Source organism: Neodiprion fabricii, chromosome 5 (genome assembly GCF_021155785.1).
Source record: "Neodiprion fabricii isolate iyNeoFabr1 chromosome 5, iyNeoFabr1.1, whole genome shotgun sequence".
NCBI classification, from domain to species: Eukaryota; Metazoa; Arthropoda; class Insecta; order Hymenoptera; family Diprionidae; genus Neodiprion; species Neodiprion fabricii.
The window spans coordinates 22,585,202-22,607,090 of record NC_060243.1 but is presented as its reverse complement, the minus strand read 5'-3'; the positions used below and the strand labels follow the sequence as shown (position 1 = coordinate 22,607,090).

The 21,889-nt window shown below is 43.5% G+C and overlaps 1 protein-coding gene and 1 long non-coding RNA gene across 4 annotated transcripts in view; one reads left to right on the top strand and one right to left on the bottom strand.

Annotated features, from left to right (window-relative positions):
• The first annotated feature begins 1,912 nt into the window (after window positions 1-1,912).
• Window positions 1,913-21,889, top strand: part of LOC124183908 — a 22,489-nt gene continuing 2,512 nt past the window's right edge. Inside the window, exons 1-10 of the mRNA XM_046573065.1 lie at window positions 1,913-6,515; window positions 11,874-12,030; window positions 12,687-12,800; window positions 16,006-16,196; window positions 18,360-18,578; window positions 19,005-19,155; window positions 19,409-19,599; window positions 19,903-20,132; window positions 20,812-21,212; window positions 21,446-21,770. Of these exons, the coding sequence (XP_046429021.1) occupies window positions 4,659-6,515; window positions 11,874-12,030; window positions 12,687-12,800; window positions 16,006-16,196; window positions 18,360-18,578; window positions 19,005-19,155; window positions 19,409-19,599; window positions 19,903-20,132; window positions 20,812-21,212; window positions 21,446-21,770 (3,836 nt within the window). The 5' untranslated portion in view covers window positions 1,913-4,658. The remainder of the gene's footprint in view (window positions 6,516-11,873; window positions 12,031-12,686; window positions 12,801-16,005; window positions 16,197-18,359; window positions 18,579-19,004; window positions 19,156-19,408; window positions 19,600-19,902; window positions 20,133-20,811; window positions 21,213-21,445; window positions 21,771-21,889) is intronic.
• Window positions 16,272-20,472, bottom strand: LOC124183910. Of its 3 annotated transcripts, none has more exons than XR_006871081.1 (5): window positions 19,395-19,521; window positions 18,868-19,226; window positions 18,382-18,558; window positions 17,604-17,698; window positions 16,272-16,561 (listed from the first exon to the last, which is right to left on the bottom strand). It is a non-coding gene; the product is annotated as an uncharacterized LOC124183910 (long non-coding RNA). The 3 variants fall into 3 exon arrangements; XR_006871082.1 differs by lacking the exon at window positions 16,272-16,561 and adding an exon at window positions 20,268-20,472 and having other exon boundaries at window positions 16,578-17,698; window positions 19,395-19,616; XR_006871080.1 differs by lacking the exon at window positions 16,272-16,561 and having other exon boundaries at window positions 16,578-17,698; window positions 19,407-19,535.

Below are 21,889 nucleotides of genomic sequence, written 5' to 3'. Positions count from 1 at the left end.
CGACAGCATGCATTTTTCTCCTCAGCCTGACGACTTTTCTATTACAGGTTTTTTAAATTTTTCAACATATAAACAATTGTGCAGGATCTGGGAACATACAGTAAATTTCCTGTATCCTCAAATAATCTATTCATCATACGCAAATAGCTGTTGGTCTCATTGACCATCCCTTTTGAACTTCCATCATTTTTCTCCCACACTCGAACCGAGCGTATCCAGCTTCTTCGCCCTGTTCTGTAAAAATAACTTGACAATCCGTTTCACAGGTGTAACGCACCACAGAGTTCGTCAGTTTTTGTAGTCTCGCCAGTATGTTACCCTCGTGCCGTCTTTTAATCCGAACGCCGGTCTATTTCTCGCCAGACAATCGAGCCAGAAATACCAACATGGCCACCACGTTAATTTTGGTACACTCACATGACGGTCACTCATCATTCGTCGCAGTGTACATCGTCTGGATCTAACCTACCTTAAAGAAATGCTTGGCTCCAAGGCCGGTGACATTTGTACGACAAATATGGCCATTTTTCCTACTCCAAATTGATTGCATACGGATATGGTATACACCATATCGTATGAAAAAAAAACAAGACTTGCGTTATTCATTACTTATTTTCATTATTTGTGCAAAGTATCAACAGAATATTCCGAGGATGAAAATTGTAAATGCCTGCGCAGCTAGTTTTTCACATATTGTATATTTCTTCGATTGTGGTCTGCTGCAATAATTATTCGTATATGCTGCAAGTCCTAAATTTACTGACAATCACTTGAGATCGTCACACCACGGTAGCGAAATAACAATAACAATCATTGTATATACACCAGGGGTAATTGTAAACTGCACATTCATGGCAAACTAAATTCCGTTGGTTAGAACTTGTGCTGCTGGTGCCATACACCAATAATTCTATAGCCGCCGGTGCTGCTATGGAAATAAGGAATGAAAACAAGACCTTTGGGATTCGTTTAAAAATTAAGGAATTTACATCTCAGTTAACCACATATTTATACTCATAAGATTAAGTTAGATGAAAATACGGACCCACAGTTCTGTAGCGTGTGTTACCTGTTTGTCTTCGGATTCTAGTCAAATGTCTGCTTTACGCTCAATTTACGAAAGGAGCAGATCAATTGCACATAAGTGGGAAGTCATGTTGAAAATTGAGGCAATTAGTGTGCAAACCTAGTATGTACGTTCATCCGTTGTACAGTTATGAAAAATTTTCTTCTTCGGTGAAGATTGTGAATGGCCCGGAATTATATGATTCAACTACACAAAGTATAACATACAGTGTATAGTAACGTGCAGTATAGACATTCTACTAGACTATATTTTCCGAAGGAAATTACATTGAAGAAACATTCACATGTTCTGTTATCTTTCACTCGTCTTAATTTGTGATCCGTTCGTGGGCAATCATTGCCTCAACCTGGTAACAGGTTCAAAAAATCGAAGAGAAACGCTCTCTCGCATTGAGATCTGACGCATTTTATTTAGGTTATCGTTTTGTCAATATATCATGTAACGTAAGTGAAAAAACAGTTATTTTTTCTAAGGTATATACATTCCGAGTGCAATAGGGCTAACTTGTAAATGATTTTGGATTAATTACAATGTGGCTTTTATAAGATGTTTTGTAAAACTTGGCGTCCGACAAGTCAAATCCACTGAGAAGCAGCAACGTCATTTATGTTGGAAACCTTTCGCATGTCTCACACTTCCGTGAGATGTTACGCATCTATCCTAAGAGCCGCACTTTCTTTATAATCATGATACTCATAGCGCGTAACCGGTAGGATTAAGACCACCACGCGTCTATCCTAATGTGTTTATAATCCTCAACATTTGCCAAGTATTCCGACGCCATGCCCCGATAATTATAGTCGATCAGAGTCGATGGCGCGACGGGTGAAGCTGCCGGCAGTCGTGCTGTACGTAATTTTTTTCTCGCTATGAATCACAAAGATATTTTCATAGTTTTCGACTTTTCCATCTGACATTTCTATTTATCTTTGTTTAAAAATTTCTAACAGACACGTTGATCGCAAGCTCTGCAAAGCTGTGCGACTATCATACGGTGTCTGCAGGGTGATGGAAGAAACGAGAATACGATACTCTTTTACCGGTAATCGGTATAGAGATACCCGTTATACGTACACGTAGATACACCCGATCCATTTACGAACTATGGTCTTGTATTTCCTTAACCAAAATATTATAGTTTGCGGTAGGTATCCCACGAGTTCGGGCAACCATATAAGCTTTACACCGTTCGTTCGAGATTCGTCCTAAAATAAAGTTGAAAAGTTGCTTTCATTTGGCCCTTGTCGTCGTGACGTCACTTTTCGCTGCGTTGCTCAACTAAAACCACCGCTAGATATTTCCTGCGTCGTATATTTCGAGAGCTCTTCCTTGGGTTGCTCAAGATTTATTTTTCACTTCTATACGTTAGTCTCCTACTCCATCTTCCAAATTCCTCACCGTAAGGAAATATTCAAAACGCATCAGAGCCAACCGTGAACGTTTTACGACAGTCACACTTTATTTCCCACAAGACGACGAAGAACGCAGAACATTATAAACTGTATTACTTGCGCAGTGGTAGTATTTTTGATGCAAGAGCATTGGTCTAAAACTAATCTATACTGTCAAGTTAGTATTTGATTTGTTTCTTGACAGTATACGACATTCACATTAACGTCATCACAGTTGTCGCATACGGCAACTTAAATTGCCACAAGTTAGTCGAATATTTATTTGTGAGGCGGGAACGTAATACAAATATAGTGCTAGTAAGAGGGTATCAACGCAAGACGTTACAGCCAGGGAGTGACAGAGATTGCAAAGAAAGTGATCTGTAGCGTGGGAGCTTTTTCGCGTCAAGCGCCACACGATATCAGTCAGCGAAAGAAAATGACTTTGATCCGAAACGATTGAAAAAAGGTTGTTTCAGACCGTCATCCGCGTCGCAGCAGTTTCACAGAATTTCGAGACACCCGTTTGAGAATTCGTGGGAAGTAATTTTATTTATTTTCCGGGCAAAATGAAATTCAAGAGCTGCAAATATTGCTGCAAGTGTATTTGCAACACAACGTCCCGCTGCACATGTACACACATACGCAGACGCAGGCACGCACACATGACAAACATACGAGCGCGCGCGCGTGCGCACGCACACGCAACATACGCGATATGCCAGCATGTATACGATATCTATCGACGATCGCGTTGGGTCCGTCTGTCCGTCGGGCAGAGACTTGGTACAATGCGAGACGCACGCGTTTGCCCGTGTGTACTCTTGACCCGTGAACGACGAGGTGGGGTACAACATGCTGAACGTCTAGCAAAGACGTAGGTATAGGTCTACACGGCATTTGCAAATGCCCACGCTTCTCAATCACCTTCCTCTCGGCAAGTGTCCCGATCACTGTGTCTCGTCGATTAGGTACGTTTCATCCTCCCAGCGGAGAGACGGAGAAGAGTGAGGTGGCTCAACCGTTCCTGGCGCGCGAAGCACTCCCGGCTGACGATGGAATCAAGGAGAGATGCGGAAAAGCGGCTAAGGGGAGGGCCAGAGACGCTTTTAGACACAGAGCGTCCACGACGTCGCGGCGCCCTGAGCAGTAGTCGTGTACCTTGGCGAGCCTCCACCTTGCCGGCTCAAGTGAAACATAGACAACAGACGTTAACCGTAACATGGTGGACGCGATTCGAACTTCACTCTAGGGGAGAATTCGTCGCCTCTTATCGTCCTCGTAGAGTCCCAGTTCAACAGCAAACCCGTTCAGGTTGACTACGATGAAAGTGGCAATAGTGTGTGTGCGGTGATCGCAGGATTAGAGGCAATCGAGTCAAACTTGCATGCTGAAAAACTGTTGTCCTTGTCGCGGCAACTTTGCTGCCCAGGCACCGGGTTGATAGGCATGCGTCATAGTACCTACGTACTAGCTATGCGTTAAAAACGCAACGACACGGCCGTCAGCCGGGCTGTTGGGAGTGGATTCGGCTGTGGCGGGTCATCGGGAGACCTTATTACGGTTGTTGTTCGTCGGGTATTGGGCCGAAGTTTTCTCGGACGTACTTCGGGTTCAGAAGCAGGTCGACCCAGTTCACCCCTCGCGCCACATCGTCTGTTCACCGGCCCATGGTGTGCCCAGCCCGCATCTCCGCCGGCGACGCTCGGGAATGAACCACCATGTCGCGAGATCGTCTCCCCAAGTTTCATTCTGCAAAGTGACAAATCTCAAACGTATCGAATGGTTCGACCTCCCCACTGAGATATCCGATACAGGTGAACAAGCGAACGGTGATAACGCAAAACTTTACTCGCGCAATATCGTCGGTTCGATTGCTCCGCAGGGAAACTGATTGTGAGATACTCGTAGTATTCCACTTGGTGTGACACTGTGACCTGGTGGTGGAGTGCGCGATTGACGTTGACGTGAAAGACACCGACGTTTGCCCTCCCCCCCACACATCCTCCCCGCCGTTCCCTCTTCCCTGCCCTTTGAATCACGCCGCAATGGTTACTCGTTAGTACGGGTGTCTTGCTGATTTATCCGTAAAGGTTGCAATATATTTAACGCTAGGTTGATTCGAGTGTTCAAAAGTGGTTCGCGTGGTTAAAAAGGAGGACGGAGCCAGAGGTATCGCGATGGCGGAGCGATCCGGTGCCCGAAGAAGGTCACGACGGGACAGCAGCGAAGCAGGTACCTCTCGCAACACCACTCCAACGTCCAAAGATAAGCGCACGAAGCGGCCTATAAAACCAACGAAAGAGCGATGGCTGCTGACTCGAAAGACTTGGCGCTACATGGCGGATGCGGGAAGGAAACTAATACCCGACGGGGTGCACAACCGCCAAGAGGATATACCAAAGATCGAGGAATACTTTCAGGAAATGTGCCAAAAGGAACCAAAGTTTTTGCTCCTGAGGAAAGCCTCGTATCCAAGCTCGTTGGGCTTCCGTACCCATCGACGCCGGAGAACCGGAAGGGGTGGCAGCTGTCGAGTCAAGGCGAGTTCCGCCGACGAGGCTGACGTAAACGAGACACGCGGACCCGGTCCGGCGTTCCTTCTCCAGGCAACGTCCGGGGGAAGATTTGACATAACAAAAATGAAACGGGAATGGCTGCAGGCCGGTGCTGGTATCGGCAGCTCTCCGGTCACACCGGAAGCTCAGCGAAAATTACCCCAAGAGGATACCGAGGCGAAAGCACTGGCGGACATGTTACAAAAATATTTGAATATGCAAGGAGAGGGTTGTACGACAAGTCCCGTAAAATCCTCCCTCAACCAAGATACGAGTCAGTCAAACAAACCATTTAATTACCAAAATCTTATCGACAAGCTTCAGCAGCATCTCGACCTTATAATGGCCCAGGGTCGCGGAACTGACGTCTCGAACATTCATCGAGGTGGCGTACCGAAGACCATGCTACCCTACCAGGGCGACTACGTGCACAAGTCGTTGCTCGATACCCTTAGCCGTTATTACAGTAAATCGCCAAATCGCGATCACGTGATATCCGACATATTGACGGACCGTAAGCTTCTCGAAAAATTGTACTTCGATTTACGGTGTACACGGGGCTTTCGGGGCCCGAGGTCCATGGGTGCTTGCGCGTTACCCGCATCCCAGTGGCGTTTCAACACTGATCGTGAGGCTAGACCGCAGAAGGACGTTGGAGGTGGCTGGCCGGACAGAAAAAGGGATCTCGGATCGCCGCCGCCGCTGATCGCGGTTCAAGGCCCGAGCACGGACAGGGGACCGGTCGACGACATCGTCCAAACCGACCCGATACCGCGGGACGTCATCGAATCCTGCCTGCCGGAACGGGACGAGCAGACCAGCAAGGACATCCAAAAGTTGGGTGGTCCCGCAGGATCGTCGCGGCGTAGGAGTAGCGTGGACAATGACGATGTTTCACCGTCCGTCAGCGATACCATAAAACGATACCTTCGAATGGCACGGAAGAAATCAATGGACGCTGAGAAGGTCGATAGGTTCAAGAGGGTAAACTATGACAGAAATTTGCGAAACATTAAAGCAAGGTGCGACGATAGCGCGAGACCAAGCGAGGATGACGGTAACAGCAAGGGTTGTCAGACACAGGATAATTGGGCCGTTAATTACCGTGAAATGTTCGATATCGTCGATAATTTGTCGGATCCGGAGACCACGTCGCCGGGGAGTCGTAACGCTAGTTCACGTAGTAGTATTGACGCTGGATTAGGCTCGGAAGATACACCCCCGACACCGAAACAACACCATTCCTTCCTCTCCCATTTCCTGCATGGTTCCAATCCTAACAGAGACAAGCCGCATTCAGCGCCAGGTTCTCCAGCTATGACGTCCTCGAATTCCGCAGGTGGCGCAGCGATGCAGAAAAGTAAATCGTCGAGCAGCGTGGTGCATCACGGAAGCAGGTTGGTGGCCAAGAAGATATGGCGATCGAGGAGCAAGAGCACGTCGAGAGCCTCCAATCAACCATCCGTATGGACACCGCAGGTGAGCTCTACGTCTCCGCGTGCTTTCTAATTATACATATGTTATAACCTACATACACGCTTCGTTATGACCGTATGCGTATAAACGCATGCCTACCTAACGTGTGGCAGACATGCCTCCGTGCGTACCCACGTCTAACATGCACAAATCACTATGCGCTCGTCTTTGATCGCTATTTCAAAGTTTCGCCTTGTACGTGCCCCGTGAACCTCTCTCATTCGGAATGAATATTTTCTCAACCATCGTAGTTTATTTTTTGTGCCGACCCTTAACTTATTTCAGTGTTTGCAAAAGATTCAAGATAATTACCAGCTCGAGCGTTGGACTATTTCCACAACACCCTTCACCGCTACAGGGAACGGGTGATGCATGCGTACACCAGCTGTATTCGCTGAAAGGAATTGCCAATTACCGAGATCCCAATCGGGACAGGTCAAATTTTATTTTATTTAATTACCTAATTCACTAGTTCATTTGTTCATCTTCTCCCTAAGGAAGAACATCAAACTGCAAATTGCCTGTACAGGGATCAATCGTTCGAGGATGCTTTCCTTCGCACACTTGCCTACGTAATTGCTACCAAATTTAAATACGGATTGAATACATTTTTAGGTACTTATTGTCATCATCCTACATGCTTCAAAATATTTAGGTCCCTACATCGGCATGGAATACAGAATAAGATATGAAAGTTGCGTTAGCATGCCCTTAATTTTAACGTGCGTAACAACTTGATTGATCGGACGTTGGATGAAAAATATCATTTTCTTCAAAGCGATGCAGGGTGTACCATGTCGCAGACGCGACTGTACGTGAACCTCCCGTTCGAAAATATGTGGCACCACGGAACCGTGCAAATACGTCTTTTCTAACCTTATTATTACCTTATTCTCATTCTCATTCCATTCTGCAATAGGTTAAAAGTAGTACTGTGCGATTATGAATCGTGACCGTCGATTAATCGATCAATTGGAAAAACGATTAATCAATTAATTGATTAATGGAATAAACGATTAATCGGAGCTGGCGATTAATCGATGTATTGCACAACACTGATTAAAAAAGTCAGTTTCGGTGGTTCATTGCGATACCGTCATCGACACTTTGGAAGGCGTCAAGTGCAGCGGAAAGTACTGTGATCTGGTTATGAACACAGTGTAATCAAGGCATTATACTTCGAATACTGTGCACCCTCCAAATGTTCGTGGTCCCTCGAGGGGTCACCCCTCACGATATGTAACTATCAATTTTTAGCATGACAGAATGACTAATGAATATACCGAGATATTGGAACAGTAATATGTAGAACCTCTGCACGGTGTGTTATATAGCTATGTAGCTATGTATGATGCAGGATGCAGCAATATCTGTAAGGTAGTTTGAAACAGGCTACGTATTTTTACGTGAGTTTGCCGCGCTTCGATACGACCCCCCACGTGGCGAGCAAATATCCCGAATGCTACGATCGGTTACTAAACAATCTATGATTCAAATTATTACGGTACGTAAGATACGCGTTATTCACATACAGCGAATAAATTAATGCGAAAATGATTTTTTCAATCCATCGAACCCAACGATTCCCAAATATTCGCGAAGTGCTGCGAAGATTGCATAGCTGCGTAGTTTTATAAACTAAGAAACGTGTTCATATTCCTATGCATGTATTTGACCCTCGACCTCTTGCATCTGGACCACATTTTTTACATTGTTGTTCCAATTATAAATAGCACTCAAACGTTTTTCAGATTTTTTTTCAGTAAACTTGTATGATTTATGATTATTGAAAACGAATATGTCTTTGGACGTAATTTAAGAATCTGAAAAATTCTCACAAATCTTCGATCAGATATCTAATTTTTAAGTCTAGAGTTAGTGTTCGGACGTTCGTTTCTACACTTATTTGAGCTTTTAAAAAAAGTATCGAAGAAAATTGTTTTTAGTTATTTATCGACATAAATAAGAATAACTTTGTAAAAATCTGAGGATATTCTTAAAAATGCTGGGTTATGTATAACAATTTTTAAGCAGCAACCCACGATAGACCGACTACTGCTTCAATTTTTTTTTTTTTTTTTTTCAAGCACAAAAAAGTGTAGAACCGAACGCTGACCTGTCCTGGGTCTGAATTTAAAAATTTTGATATCAGACACAAAATTTTTGAGAATTTTTCTCGATTTTTCAACGGCGTACATAGACATGTGGGTTTGTAAAACGAGATGTACAACAATTTGACTGAAAATAAAATTTGAAAAAACATTAGCGTGCTTCTTAGAGTTATAAAAACAACATAAACAATTTCAGACCAATTTCAAGCGGTCAAGGGCCAGACCCGGGTGCATTTGGCGTGGAATGCCCTACATACAAAGACGCACGGTCTAGCCCAGTGATGCCAAAAACCCAAATAGACGGCGCTGACAGTTACGGCTAACTTTCACTGAACCGAAAACCACAAATGAACGCGTCAAGTTTAGGAAAATGAATTGATCAAAATATACCACAAGTTTCAAGTTACTGAATAACACACGAAACGTTTCCTCGCTCTCAATCTCTACCTCGTACCGTGGCTTGGGTTCGCGAGAATTTGAACACAGCTATTTTCAGAGGGAAGCCATTCCCGTTTAAAACACTGTACATTTGTATTGGCAGAGACAGCGAAGAAGTGCCCATTTTTTAAATGAAATTTCTTGGTATTGGTTCGAACAGGACAAAAATACGAAGGAAAGAATCTTCACGTATCGTTGGAAGCAAAATTTCGAAGAAAATTGACTGATATACAATAGGCTTAAATATTATACTTATACACGTAAGAACGGTAACGTGAATTCTTGCGCATTATTACTCACAAACAGATGTGTATAGTTTTCGGGCCAAGTCTTCAGGAGAGTTGACTTTCGGTCACCTAGAAATATATCAACAGTGCTAACACAGTGATTGTGTGTAAAGAAATTTTATCCTAACAACCCAGTCTATTGTTCGAAAAAGAATTTCATCGTCCCACGTCTTACCAGGAATACATATCAAAATACACTACACGAAGGAAAAGAATTATTTGAGTCAAGTGATATTTGTTTGATTTAACTAAATGCTAGTCAAATGCGGTAAACAAAATACTTACTTAATTCAAAAAAATACTTTTTTCGTAGGAAATAGTTGTGACAACCTTAATATGGAATTGAATCAAACCTCTGAATGATCGTGCTGATTGACAATTTATTCAAGATAACAGGGCGCAAGTGTTTCTTGCAATAATGTGAATATTGTATCAAGAAAATGTCTGATTTAAATGACTAAAAATTTGACTGAACGCACCTTAATCGGTTTGATTTAAAAATCTGAAATTATTAATATCCAAACAAATTGAGCTTGTTCTGATTCATGTTTTGTTGATTCAAGAGTTTGTTGGTTGAAGCAGGTAACGAAATTTACTGTTACTAAAATCTTTTGCACTGACCGAACATTAGAGTTATTCAAGCGTACAAAACGTATGCTTCGAATAATATCATGTATAATTCTGTTCGTTCGAAATTTTCATCGGATTTACTCGATATTCAATAGTTGAAATCCGCAAACTTATTATTAAATATATAGTAGTATAAATTGATCTCGTGTCTATATAGTTTTCGTACATTTGTAGTCTATATCAATTTTGATGACGCGTAACTTGTTACTATGATCTCATCGTTTGTAACAGGTCCGATGACGAATTTATCGTACATGATCCGTATCTGACTTTGCAGCCGACTACCCAGTTTTATAACTATCTCTGAAGCAACTTCCGTAGCGAGAACGTTCGCCGCCTAGTGGTCGTTTATAGCACTAGTATCCGGATGTTTACAATGAATATATTCTCTGCTTGTTTCAAAGCATGTGGCGTTTCTTTTACCTCGTAAACAAATTACTGTAACTGATTCGACCAGTTCGGCCAAACAAGCTCCGGTTAGAACAACAAAGTATGGCATTCGATCGAGGTAAATTTTTTGTTGGCTAGATTCGTGTACTTGTTTTATTTGAAGTACCTAATTGTTGCTGTCAGCAAACATGCGATTTGGAGGACCAATACATAAACTTCGATTCATTTTGACCAACTAATTAAATCGAAATAGTCGAATCGAAGTCATCGTGTTTGAAACAAATAAGGAATACTAGATCGAAGAGAATGGACTCCAACCAAATTTATTTTAGTGGCTCAAGAACTCCTTTCCCTCCGTGGGAAATTAATTAGGCCCATTACGGTAGTAGAATGTTAGGTGCACAACCGAGCGAAGTCGATTAGCAGTACCCACCTCTTATAAGCACGTCAAACACAAGGTTGACTCCGGCAGCCTCTAACCAATCATATCGGCGTACGAGCAGATACTACGTGCGTAATTCAATAGGCGTAATAAATTGGCCACTAGTGCTGCCAACCTCATTTCTACCCCGCTAAAATTAGGCGGCTTAAAATCGATTTTACTCGGGTGTACAACCCAGTAAAAGAGAGATTATACCCTCGACATTCTTCACCTAACATCCATTCATCACCCCTTTAAACCGTTTTCCCGCCTATAAAGAAATACCTGTCTTTTATTAGTTTTCAATGCTTTGCAACATACACGAGTTGCAACGAAATTGGAGGGTGATATCAAACTGATGTTTATTGTTAACTGTAAAACAGTATACTTGTCTTATAGATAGGTATGAGGGCTGATACTATTATGGAGAGAGAGGCGCACAGTGGGACGAAGGGTTAACTGACGATGAGCATGGCGATAAACTACAAACTATGATGCTGTTCTAATATATTTTTATACTGCATAACCTCACCTTATTAATTGAAGATGATTTATACAGCAGGAGGAAAGGCTTCATAGTCCGTTTATACTGTAAATTCGTCAGTTCAATGCAACGAAGTCAGTAATTTTCGTCTCTTCCGAAGGTTTCCAAGTTTTGGTGACCGTCCGAGGTATATTTTCTCCACACTGACCGACTGAAACGGATATAGCCCGTTGCGTAACATCCTTCGATGATTCCCGCAAGCACTTGGAAAACAAAGTGTCGCTTTATACGAGCCTCTAAAAGTTTACACATAGCTTTGCTGTTCAAATTGAACGTGTCTCCTTTTATTCTCCGACTTTAACCGTCGGGCGACAGCGCTACGAATGCTCATCGCATAAAACAGCGTACACGGATACCTATCCGTACCTTAAACCTTACGCGACTACGATGACGACTATCGAATGCCACACGATTAAACATTGTTACAAATATATTGCAAATCATGTAAAATATTATGTCTTTACAATTTCTCACCGTCGAATAGTTAAACTTAATTCGTTGATTTATTTGTCTCTCTTCCATTCGCTGGCTTATCTACAGGGAAGATGCACTTGGGCTGGGGCTGGAGGTCGCCGCGTCACTCTTCAAGATGCACCACTTCGAGCGCTCTCGGACGTTGAACGCCGCGTGCTTTGTCAAGTGGCTGTCGCGAAATTACAAGCCCTAAATCTTGGGGTCCACATTCGTCCACCTACCGGTAAGTCTACGCGATGCCTTCGACTTGGTCACGTTCACTTCTCATTGCCAGTCCGCGCGACGATAGAAGACGGACGACGAAACTTTGTTATACTCTTTTTATTACGCGGCAACGATATACCGTGACAATAAAAAATTGCGGAACTTGCGACGTGGTTGAATTTCACAATTTGCTCATCAATCAATAATTCGATACTACAGATGTACCTAAAATTCATTTGACGATGTATCGGTGCATCACGTACGTTAAACGCACACACAACGTGCATGGATTTCAAGAAATGGGTGAACGCGTGAATCACGTTTAAATACTTTTAATAATTTTAGCTGAAAGTATGAGAGTGTTGCATGATGAAACGTATTGTCGCCTTACCCGCGGTAAGATCTGAGAAAGACTTGATCACTTGCACCGTTGCAGTTTAAAGATAAGGCGGGACTCGTGCAAAGAAGCGAATGCTATAAGGTATACGCTGATACCTCATACTTGCGTAATCAGACTCTCCAAGCAGACATCCACGGTTACAGATGCTTACCTATTTTTTCTAACTGAAACAAAATGAAGAATAGTACGTTAAAAACGCGAAAAACCAATGTAATCTCAGACCAGATGCTACGGATAATAATGCACGAATCCTGATATAATTTTTCTGTTTGCAGAAACTTTGGGCGGCTCGGTAACGACGAAACCGAAACGTCGTGCTTATTTACTGAAGCGCAAGGCTCTCACAACCGGATTTTTCGACAACAAGGGAAAAGATGATAAAGATAAAGGTGAGTCGCGGACATGTGTGCGCACACCTTGACGTATGTACGAAGTACGCTTACAGTATGCCATTCAAACTAATGAAACGCGCCAAGATTTTCGAATTTTTCTTGCATGCGACAGGCGGTATACATGGTACCGAAATCGTGTGAGTCAGGGTAGAATTGCATGCTGCAGAAAAGAAAAAGTTATCGGTCACCTGTGACGTTTGGGGTACAGAAAGCACGCATCGATCACGAGAATGATATCACCGATGTGACGTCTATCATGCCTACAGCTGTTACACGTGTTGTATGTATACATATAGGTATAGAAACACACGGCCGTAAGCTGACTCGCTTCGAAAACCGCCGTACATTCCAGGTTTGTAATTCAAATGCCATAGAGTACGCTAGAAAAGAATCGTGCAAAGGCGTGCAAATTACGTATGCCTTAAATTACCCGAATTCAATAGGCAGTGGGAGTACTGTTGTCATTGGATGTACCGACTTTCAACGTTCGCACGGCTCCCTTTATTTCCTTGTCGCATCAATGCGTATGAAAGATGCTCTGAATAGAGTGGCCTGTAGTATAAACGGGCTCCAAAGTATAGGCCTATATATAAATATCTTGAAATAGACCGAAGCGGCAACGCATCGCGCCTTTATCGCATACCATCTCAATGATCACTGTCCGCAGCAATAGGTCCTATACTGTTTTACCATTATCGCATTCACCCACTTCGCATATTTTTACCGGAAATGTGATCGCAATTTAACGCTTCTCGGGACGATCAAATTTTTGTCTCGGGTTGAAACATTGAGAGATGAATACTTCTTGGCGACTGTTGCATCATCCGCGTCGGCTGACTTGACCGTCTCTGATACGGAGATCCAACAACAAGATTGATCGAACGTTGCTACGACGAGTCGTGGAATTTCGTCCGAGGACCTCAGACATTATAGTTTTTAAGTCAAGGGGCACCCAGTACTAAAGATTACACTCGAGTTATTTCCCCACACGTTGATTCGCTGAAACTCGGAGATCGGCCTGGGCAACCCACCATGCATAACTCACTTTCATTGTCAGTCCTAAAGGTGATGACCGGTTACATGCCAAGTGAGTGACCGCGCACCAAAGAGAGTCTTGATTGACGCCCGGCACTTACAAACCCCGAGTAAACCAACCGACGAATATACGTGTATCCGTATACCTGTGCATCACGCTTATACGCAAGCGCATACGAGTGCTTAATACATAGCGTGCATGATACGTATATCTAGAAATATGCAATACCACCGCATCTTCTCTCGGTCTCGGTAAATTTAGACCCTGAAAATGTCTCTTATTTCACCCGGGTTACCGTTAGTAGATTTTGCTAGGATCGTTATTGCCCTTCTTCTGAAATACTACGCGCCGCATTGTATGATATATATGTATACCCTAATCGACAATCGGGAACGTGGAATAACATTTTTTCAAACTCGTAACATTCTTTGTATTCAAGAGAATTGTACCTGTATGTTCTTTCGCTTTAGTCTCAATTCCAAATGAATAATTCACGGAATTTTGGCTACCATAATCCCGCAGTGGTTAAATTTACCTGCGCAGCGCAGAGTAATGTTACAAGTGAAGTCGTATCATTGCGAACACGTACGAAACTCACGAGGTATTTCGAATATAGGGGATTAGAATTCTTTTGCTTTGGCTTGCGTTCAATGCGGTTCAAAATCATTCGATTAAAACACGGTGCATGACACAGTGAATAATTTATAGTGTTGGACTCGGGAGTACCTAATTCACCTAAAAGATATCCATGACATGAAACTATACCCATGTACGTGAGTCGTGTGAGTGGGAAAAACTTGAATTTGAAGGATCGTCTTACTTGAGTGAACGTATCGTAATATAATATCGAACAATATGCTTGGAACTTGCAAGCGTCAATGTCCCAGATTGCGTTCTATATCGGGATGCGTATACGCATGCTGAGCGTTTCTATATCATACAAGTTTGGCGGACGTCGAGTCCACCGGTACAGCCATCGCGGCGTTTCGCGGTACGGTTTCGTCATTGGAACGTTTCGACGTGATCTTGTCGATGTCGATGACGACGTGTCAGCAGGTGGGTTGCACCGATAATCGAATACTGGACCGAGATATCCGAAAAGCACTGACTTCTCTCTCGCGATGTGACGTATTCGAGGAAAGCATAAAAATTCAGAGAAAACTCGTAGTGGCAGGTCTGCGTCTACATCCTCCTCCTCTCAGTTACTACCAATTTATCCTAAGTTGACCTTCGCGAACATGAAACCGAATAGCGGAGGTGAATACACGGTACAGCTGTGAAGTTATAAAGGGGTTGGATCCACAATTGGATATCTTATATAACGATCTATTTACCTACACAGATGTGAGTCGACCGTCGACAGGCACACCTCACTTTATGCCTGTCGATTTATCAAAATGGCACTTGTCACTTTGTCGCAGAAGATGAAAGACAAAAAAAAAAAAACTCAATGGTCTGCGGGATAACCGATGAGGTTCTTGCGAGCCGCGCCATTTCAGGTCAATGAAAACCTCAACTCATCGAGTCGCTGCGTGCTGAAAGTTAGACGAAGCAACGGTCCAGCAAGTCGGGTCTGGGACTGTTATCGAATTATCTGAACTTTCGAGACCTTTGGAAACACGATTCTCAATTAGTGATCCCTGTATGATCCCAATTACCGAGAAATCACCTCCCAACTAATTCTGTTCTCACAAGTAGCGTGTCGACAGTAAAATTCAGATACACGGCAGAACCACCTTGAACCTCGATATTGTATCGCACGATATCTATAAATATACAGCTATATTCAACCTTTGTTTGGTCGGCAGTGTAACATGTGACGTCATCGTCATCCGTTACCTCTGAAGCAGTCGTTAAAGTCTTTGCTCGGGATATAAGAAGCGAACCCTTTTTCAAAAGAACCAATCTTCACGGAATGCGTCATCGTTCTTAAATAAAACACCGCAGAAAATGAACAGAGCTAACGTTAGATGATGCGAGAAATTCTTCAACTCGACTAACTTTTGCTCCAAGCATTTTTTCATTCTTTTCCATAGCCAACCCCTCACCACGACAATGTCTCGTAGATCAATATTCAAGGTGGCAAATGCCGGAGCTGTAATACCTTATTCTCATTTGGTCCCAACATTGGCAGTATGATTTACCGATGATCCATTTCGTCTGTAGAATCCGTAGGTGGTCTGGTTTTTGGAATCCCACTGTCCCAGTGCCTCGAAAACGACAGGATCGCCAGGATCGCCGCTGCAGCTGGAGAGATCAGCGACGTTGGGAGTTTGACGAGAAACAGTAGACACGGAAGCAGGGCCAGTTTTACCAGTCTCATTGAAGTGCCCAGCGTCGCTGCGAAAACAGACGAGGTATGCGCGTACCAAAGATGTTGAACCCTTGCATGCCACCGCAGATGCCCACCTTCACACTCCCTGAATGCCCGTGCTCGTCCTTACCAGCATCACTTTTACTGCTGTGATCTACGTGAATGTCCCCGTAAATGTCTACTGCACATGAGGGGTAGTCGACTCAAATTTATTTGAAGTAACGATTTCGATTACATCTTTTGACAAACTTGTGCAATCCTTCAGCAATACTTACCTTCAACAATCCAAACCCGGGTCACCGTGCGGGACAGTTTTGCGGTTTAAATTCTTTCGAGGAGAGACTGTTTTCGTACTAGCGATTTCACTCGAACGAAAAACAAATACGTACAGGTATTTATAACGGGAGACTGAAATAAGGAAGGTTAATATAGGTTTACACTTCAATAGTAAATTCGACGATCTTGGTGTGAAATATATTACGCGCAGGCATGGCGTAATTTAATATTCTAAATTTCCGTGGCATGTATATATAAGACTACGTCGGCACACCTGACCGATTCAAACTGGCAACTAGCGAAACTACGTTGCATGCAGTTGATCGTCATCGCAAAGGCGAAACGTGACGTCACAGATCGTGGACGAGAATAGAACAGGGCCAGAGGGACTAATTTTACCGTCGGGTTAATTAAGACCGCTTAATTTTGTAAGAGGCTTTATTTAAAGGAGGGCTTGTAACATTGCGCCAAGAGTTTCAATCGGAACCACGCATGGTACGCATGCGCAACTATCCGCAGTCCGTCTGTAACGCCCGCTCGTTTCTTATCCCTTTCTCCGTCGCATAAATTATATCAAGAAATAAATGGAGAAGTGAACCTGTCGACTTTTAAGGGTGTACAGGCGTATAGATCAAAATCGTGCTAAATTAAGGAAAATTACACAGTTTGTTTTCACTTTTATTTTAAACACCGGTGTAAAATATAAAAGCTATTGTCTGAACCGTACCGGCGTTATCTTACTTTTTCTTTTTCGTGATTTTACATTCAGCCTAACAGTTTCCCGTAAGAATCAATGTAAGATTACAAACAATTAGAAGTAAAATAACTCCGGTATGGTTCAGACAATCGCTTCCGAATTTTACACACGTGTCGAAAATAAAAATGAGACCTGTTTGTATAATTTTATTTTCATTGGCACGATTTCGACCTACACGCCTCTACATCCTTAAGATGATGCGCAAGATCTGTGGAACTACTACATTATGAAAAGCAATGTTCACCATTGAATGCCTGGACCAAACTCATGTGCAATTTTCTGTATTGCGGTGACATGTTTGTAAGTGTAACCAGAACGCGTCAAATAAGTATACCGTGACAACTGTTTATACGAATATAGATCACCGTTACTGATCTTAAATTTTATACCTGTTTAGCTAAACAAAAAATTTGGTACCTCAGATACTGATGCAATATTTCTCTTCGAAGACAAGCTTAAACAACCTGTAGATTTGTCAAATTGCAGTGTCGGTGCCTGCAAGTTCAAGCGATCTGAAAACAAGTTTACAATAACAAAATTATTTGCATAGTTGATATTAGGACTATGCGAGTACCAGAATTCTTCGGGTCGGGTCAGGTTCCCGAAATTTTTGGGATTCCCCGGCAAATCCGGTAATTCCCGAAAACCTCGGGATTCAGGAAAATGTCGGGATTCCCGGATCTCCCGGTGAAAGATGATGTATTATTTTCTGATAATATTGATGTCATTTATATATACCATTTACTATTAGTATTTAGTATTTAGTATTTAGTATTTGTCCAATATTATAAATATTCTATAAGTTAGGTTACCCACGTTTCGAGTTTCTCAAAAATTTCTGCTTTCCTTATCAAAGATTCCCGGTTTTCCGAAGATTTGGGGTATCGCAACCATTCTGGGATCGCTAAAAAACCCGATCCCACACAAACCCGTCCCTAACCCGAACTTTTTTGCCTGAAATTTCGGAAACCCGCACAGCCCTAGTTAATACGTGTCAGAGCCAGCCACTTGAAGAAAAGGTTCTTGCTGATTTCTCTCGAATTGAAAATTAATTTGTCGGCACCGGTTATAACTTGTTAACGGCAAAGAGTTGTGGTAAAATTGAGTACCGTATTATATAGCGAGTACAATGTCGATGATTATGTACGGATAAAGCATTGATATTATTTCAAGGGTGGCTCCTGCGAGTCATTACCGTCGAAAGCTGGGGCTTTGACCAGCAGTGACTCGGGGTTGCTAGAGCTGAGCGACAGTGGTGGCGGTGGTGGATTTCCGGGTGAATGGGATTCCGTTCCAGCCGTTGTCCAACAATGCATCAAATACCTCCAAGTCAGCGGACTTCATACCCTCGGTATATTTCGCGTATCTCCCTCTAAGAAAAGAGTTCGGCAGGTGAGTTATCGTCTACTCTGTTACGCCTACCCACTTTCATTTCATCTCGCCAAATATATTTAATGTTTTATAAAATTATTCATCAATTATGTTTTATCGTGAACTTTGGATTGAGAATTATTTTACTCTGTTTCTTTTTCAAGTTAGTTTTTAGTTTCGTTTTTATGGATCTGTGTACCGTTTTACTTAATTTCTGGCTAAATCTTCCTTGCATCATAGTTTACCAGGGCATAAATAAACTCAAGCTCAAAGTAATGTCATACACAGCAACACTGTTTCAATAAAATACCTGCCAAAGCGGAGGTATCCTTTTCAAAACCAATTTCTCAGCGTCATTTCACATGTTGCTGCTGTCAGAGTTACTTCCATCTTCGGCTCAAGCGCACCGTATTCGAAATTTAACTCAAAACTGATGCATTGTTATAGCTGCGAGAAGATTTCGACTGTGGCCGAGAATCGAAAATTGGCCCTGACCAATGCCCGCACGATGTGGCTGCTCTGCTGAAGGAATACTTCCGGGATTTACCAGATCCTCTTTTGTGCAGAGATCTCTACCAAGCGTTCGTTCACACACAGAGTAAGTTGGCATGGGACACATTGGTGTGGATGCAACTGTATTACCCGACTCGTGAATGTTGGAATACGGTTCTAGAACGTGAAATTTGCTTCACTGAAATCAATGATTCGTCAATTTTTCATTTTCATTTTTCGACAATTACCACCATGTTGTCGAGGCTGTTATTTCCTTAAACGTATTCTTTGTCCTTCACCCTTTGAATGTATACGATTTCTTACTCATTAATTATTTATCGTTACCATGTAAATTACAGAGATAAGAAACAGACGACTGCAGCAGGAAGCTCTGCAGCATTTGATTCAACTGTTGCCGGCGCCAAATCGTGACACTCTGTGGGCTTTGCTCAATTTCTTAGGTGAAGTTGCTGGGAACAGCGAGGACCACAAAAGTGAGGCCGGTGAATGGATCGCCGGTAACAAGATGGATGCAACCAACTTGGCTACCGTAAGAACAAAAATTGCCTGTAAAAAATAAAAACAAAAAAAAAAAAATTGATTAATGGATAAGGAAAAAAGCAGGTGGAACGGACTGGTTTTTATAATTCTCCTACACTTCATTTCTTACATCGCTACGAAACGTAGTTCAGGTCTCATTGTTGAGTATTGAGAAATTTTGTACTCCGTCAAAAGTCTCAACTCAGTTCTATTGATTTCGATGATGAGTTATGAGAAATTTGTCCATTCCAATAATCGAATTGTCTCGGTAGGTATAGCTGTGTAAAACCTTATTTCTGCACCGACCAAGCAGGTATTTGCGCCAAACATCCTGCACTGCGTTAAGCCGGGGCAGACACGACCGGAAATCTCGGCGGAAAGGGCTGAAGAACGAATCGATGTGATAAACGTTGTCCGCGCTCTGCTCGAACATAGTTCAGTTTTGTTCACCGTACCCGCAGCGCTTCTCGACGAACTTTATCTCCACATGATGGACACGCATCCCGCCGACCTGGACGCCGCTTTGACCCGCCGTGCAGACGAGTAAGTTTTTACTTTCCGTAAATATATAGTAGGTATAACTTACTGCACCTACCTCATTGTCAGCTATGACCATGCGGATAGAAGAGGGACTTGTGCGATTCGAGATGGCGAACGATTTCCTTAGTATAATCATACCTTGTCACTTTGTTGTTCTCAGCCGGTACAATAAATCCATTATCGAGCATACACAGTGTAAGATGCTTCGTACATGTATCATGTATCGATATTGTATCGTATTGTTATATCTACGTATGTACACTCGGGGACAATGAATCTGAGACAGCTAATTTTTTACACTGGACACTTATGTTGGCAACACAGAGAAGCCTACAGCGCCACAGTCGGCCGAGCGCCAAACAAACTCAATCTCAATAAACGTAACATAACCCATGACCGTCGAATCTAACCTTAGAATACCGCGGGGATAATGACTTGTTGGATTGACACGTATTCTAATAGTAAGGTTAGATTCGACGGTCATAGGTTATGTTACGTTTATTGAGATTGAGTTTGTTTCGCGCTCAGCTGACCGTGGCGCTGCAGGTTTCTCTGTGTTGCCAACATAACTCTGTAGTGTAAAAAATTAGCCGTCTCAGATTCATTGTCCCCGACTGTACATGGTCGGCGGGACACGTCGTTTCGTTTTCGATATTGATTGTTGAACGAGGTTCGCGCACAGGCAATGCGGGGACGATGGTGATCCTTGCAGCGAGACGGAGACGTTCTCCGAGGAAGCCGTAGCGCCACGCAAGGTCTGGACGCGGGAACAGTGCCTTCATCAGACAGCCGGCGTCGGGGGCGACATCGGGCCAAGGCCGAGGCGGTCGAAACGTCCCGGTTTTCGACGAAAGGACGGGAGCACCCGCAGCAACAGTGTCGACAGCGGTTCGAGCGAGGATCCAACCGATCCTAGGCGAAAATCGTCACCCATGGTCATCACGGCCAGCCTGACGATACCCATGTCCGGGTTCACCCTGAACCTCGACGATCCCGACATACCTTACATCGAGGAAGGACCGAAACAACCCTGCGCACCCCCGCGGCGGCAAAGACAACGATCGATATCCGGCTGCAGCGAAGGTGACTGTTATAATACGGAAACACACTTTAAATTAGTATATACGTTCAACTGATCTATTACCATCACCCAACTGGCCAGCATTTCTTACACTTCTCTCATGTACTGCTCATCCACTCGTGAAACACCTGTTGATTCATCACGCAAGCATGCACTGGAACCCAGTGTCAATTCCGATGTGCTCATCGATGTATGGCATGGCTAGACGTTAATGAGAAACAATCTGGCCCCCTAGGTGGCGGTAGACACGGGAGCGACAGCGCGGTGGGATCTTCGACTACCCTGTCGGGCGATCAACCTCCAAGCTCGCCACCCTCGTGGGCATCCAGCCCACCGGCGAGTCCCGATAGCGCGGTAACTGCAGTTTCCTACATACCTGATCATCACGCTGTACTGCAAAGGGTGTCCTTTACTACCTCGAGCGAAGTTCGCCAAATATCGAGGTCAACCAGTCAGAACAGTCAGACCGCCGTGTCAACGGCTGCATCCTTGGAAACCCCGAAGAGCTCGGTTGGGTCTTACACGCCAAGCATCACTAGTATCGGCGGTGCCGTATTAAGGTGGGTGATGTACAATCCTGCTGCGTGATCAATGTTGTACGTTGAAATTGGCGACAAGTGTATGAAACGCGTATATCATCGTCTGCTAACTCGCGACGTTGTAACAGCTCGGTTGTCGC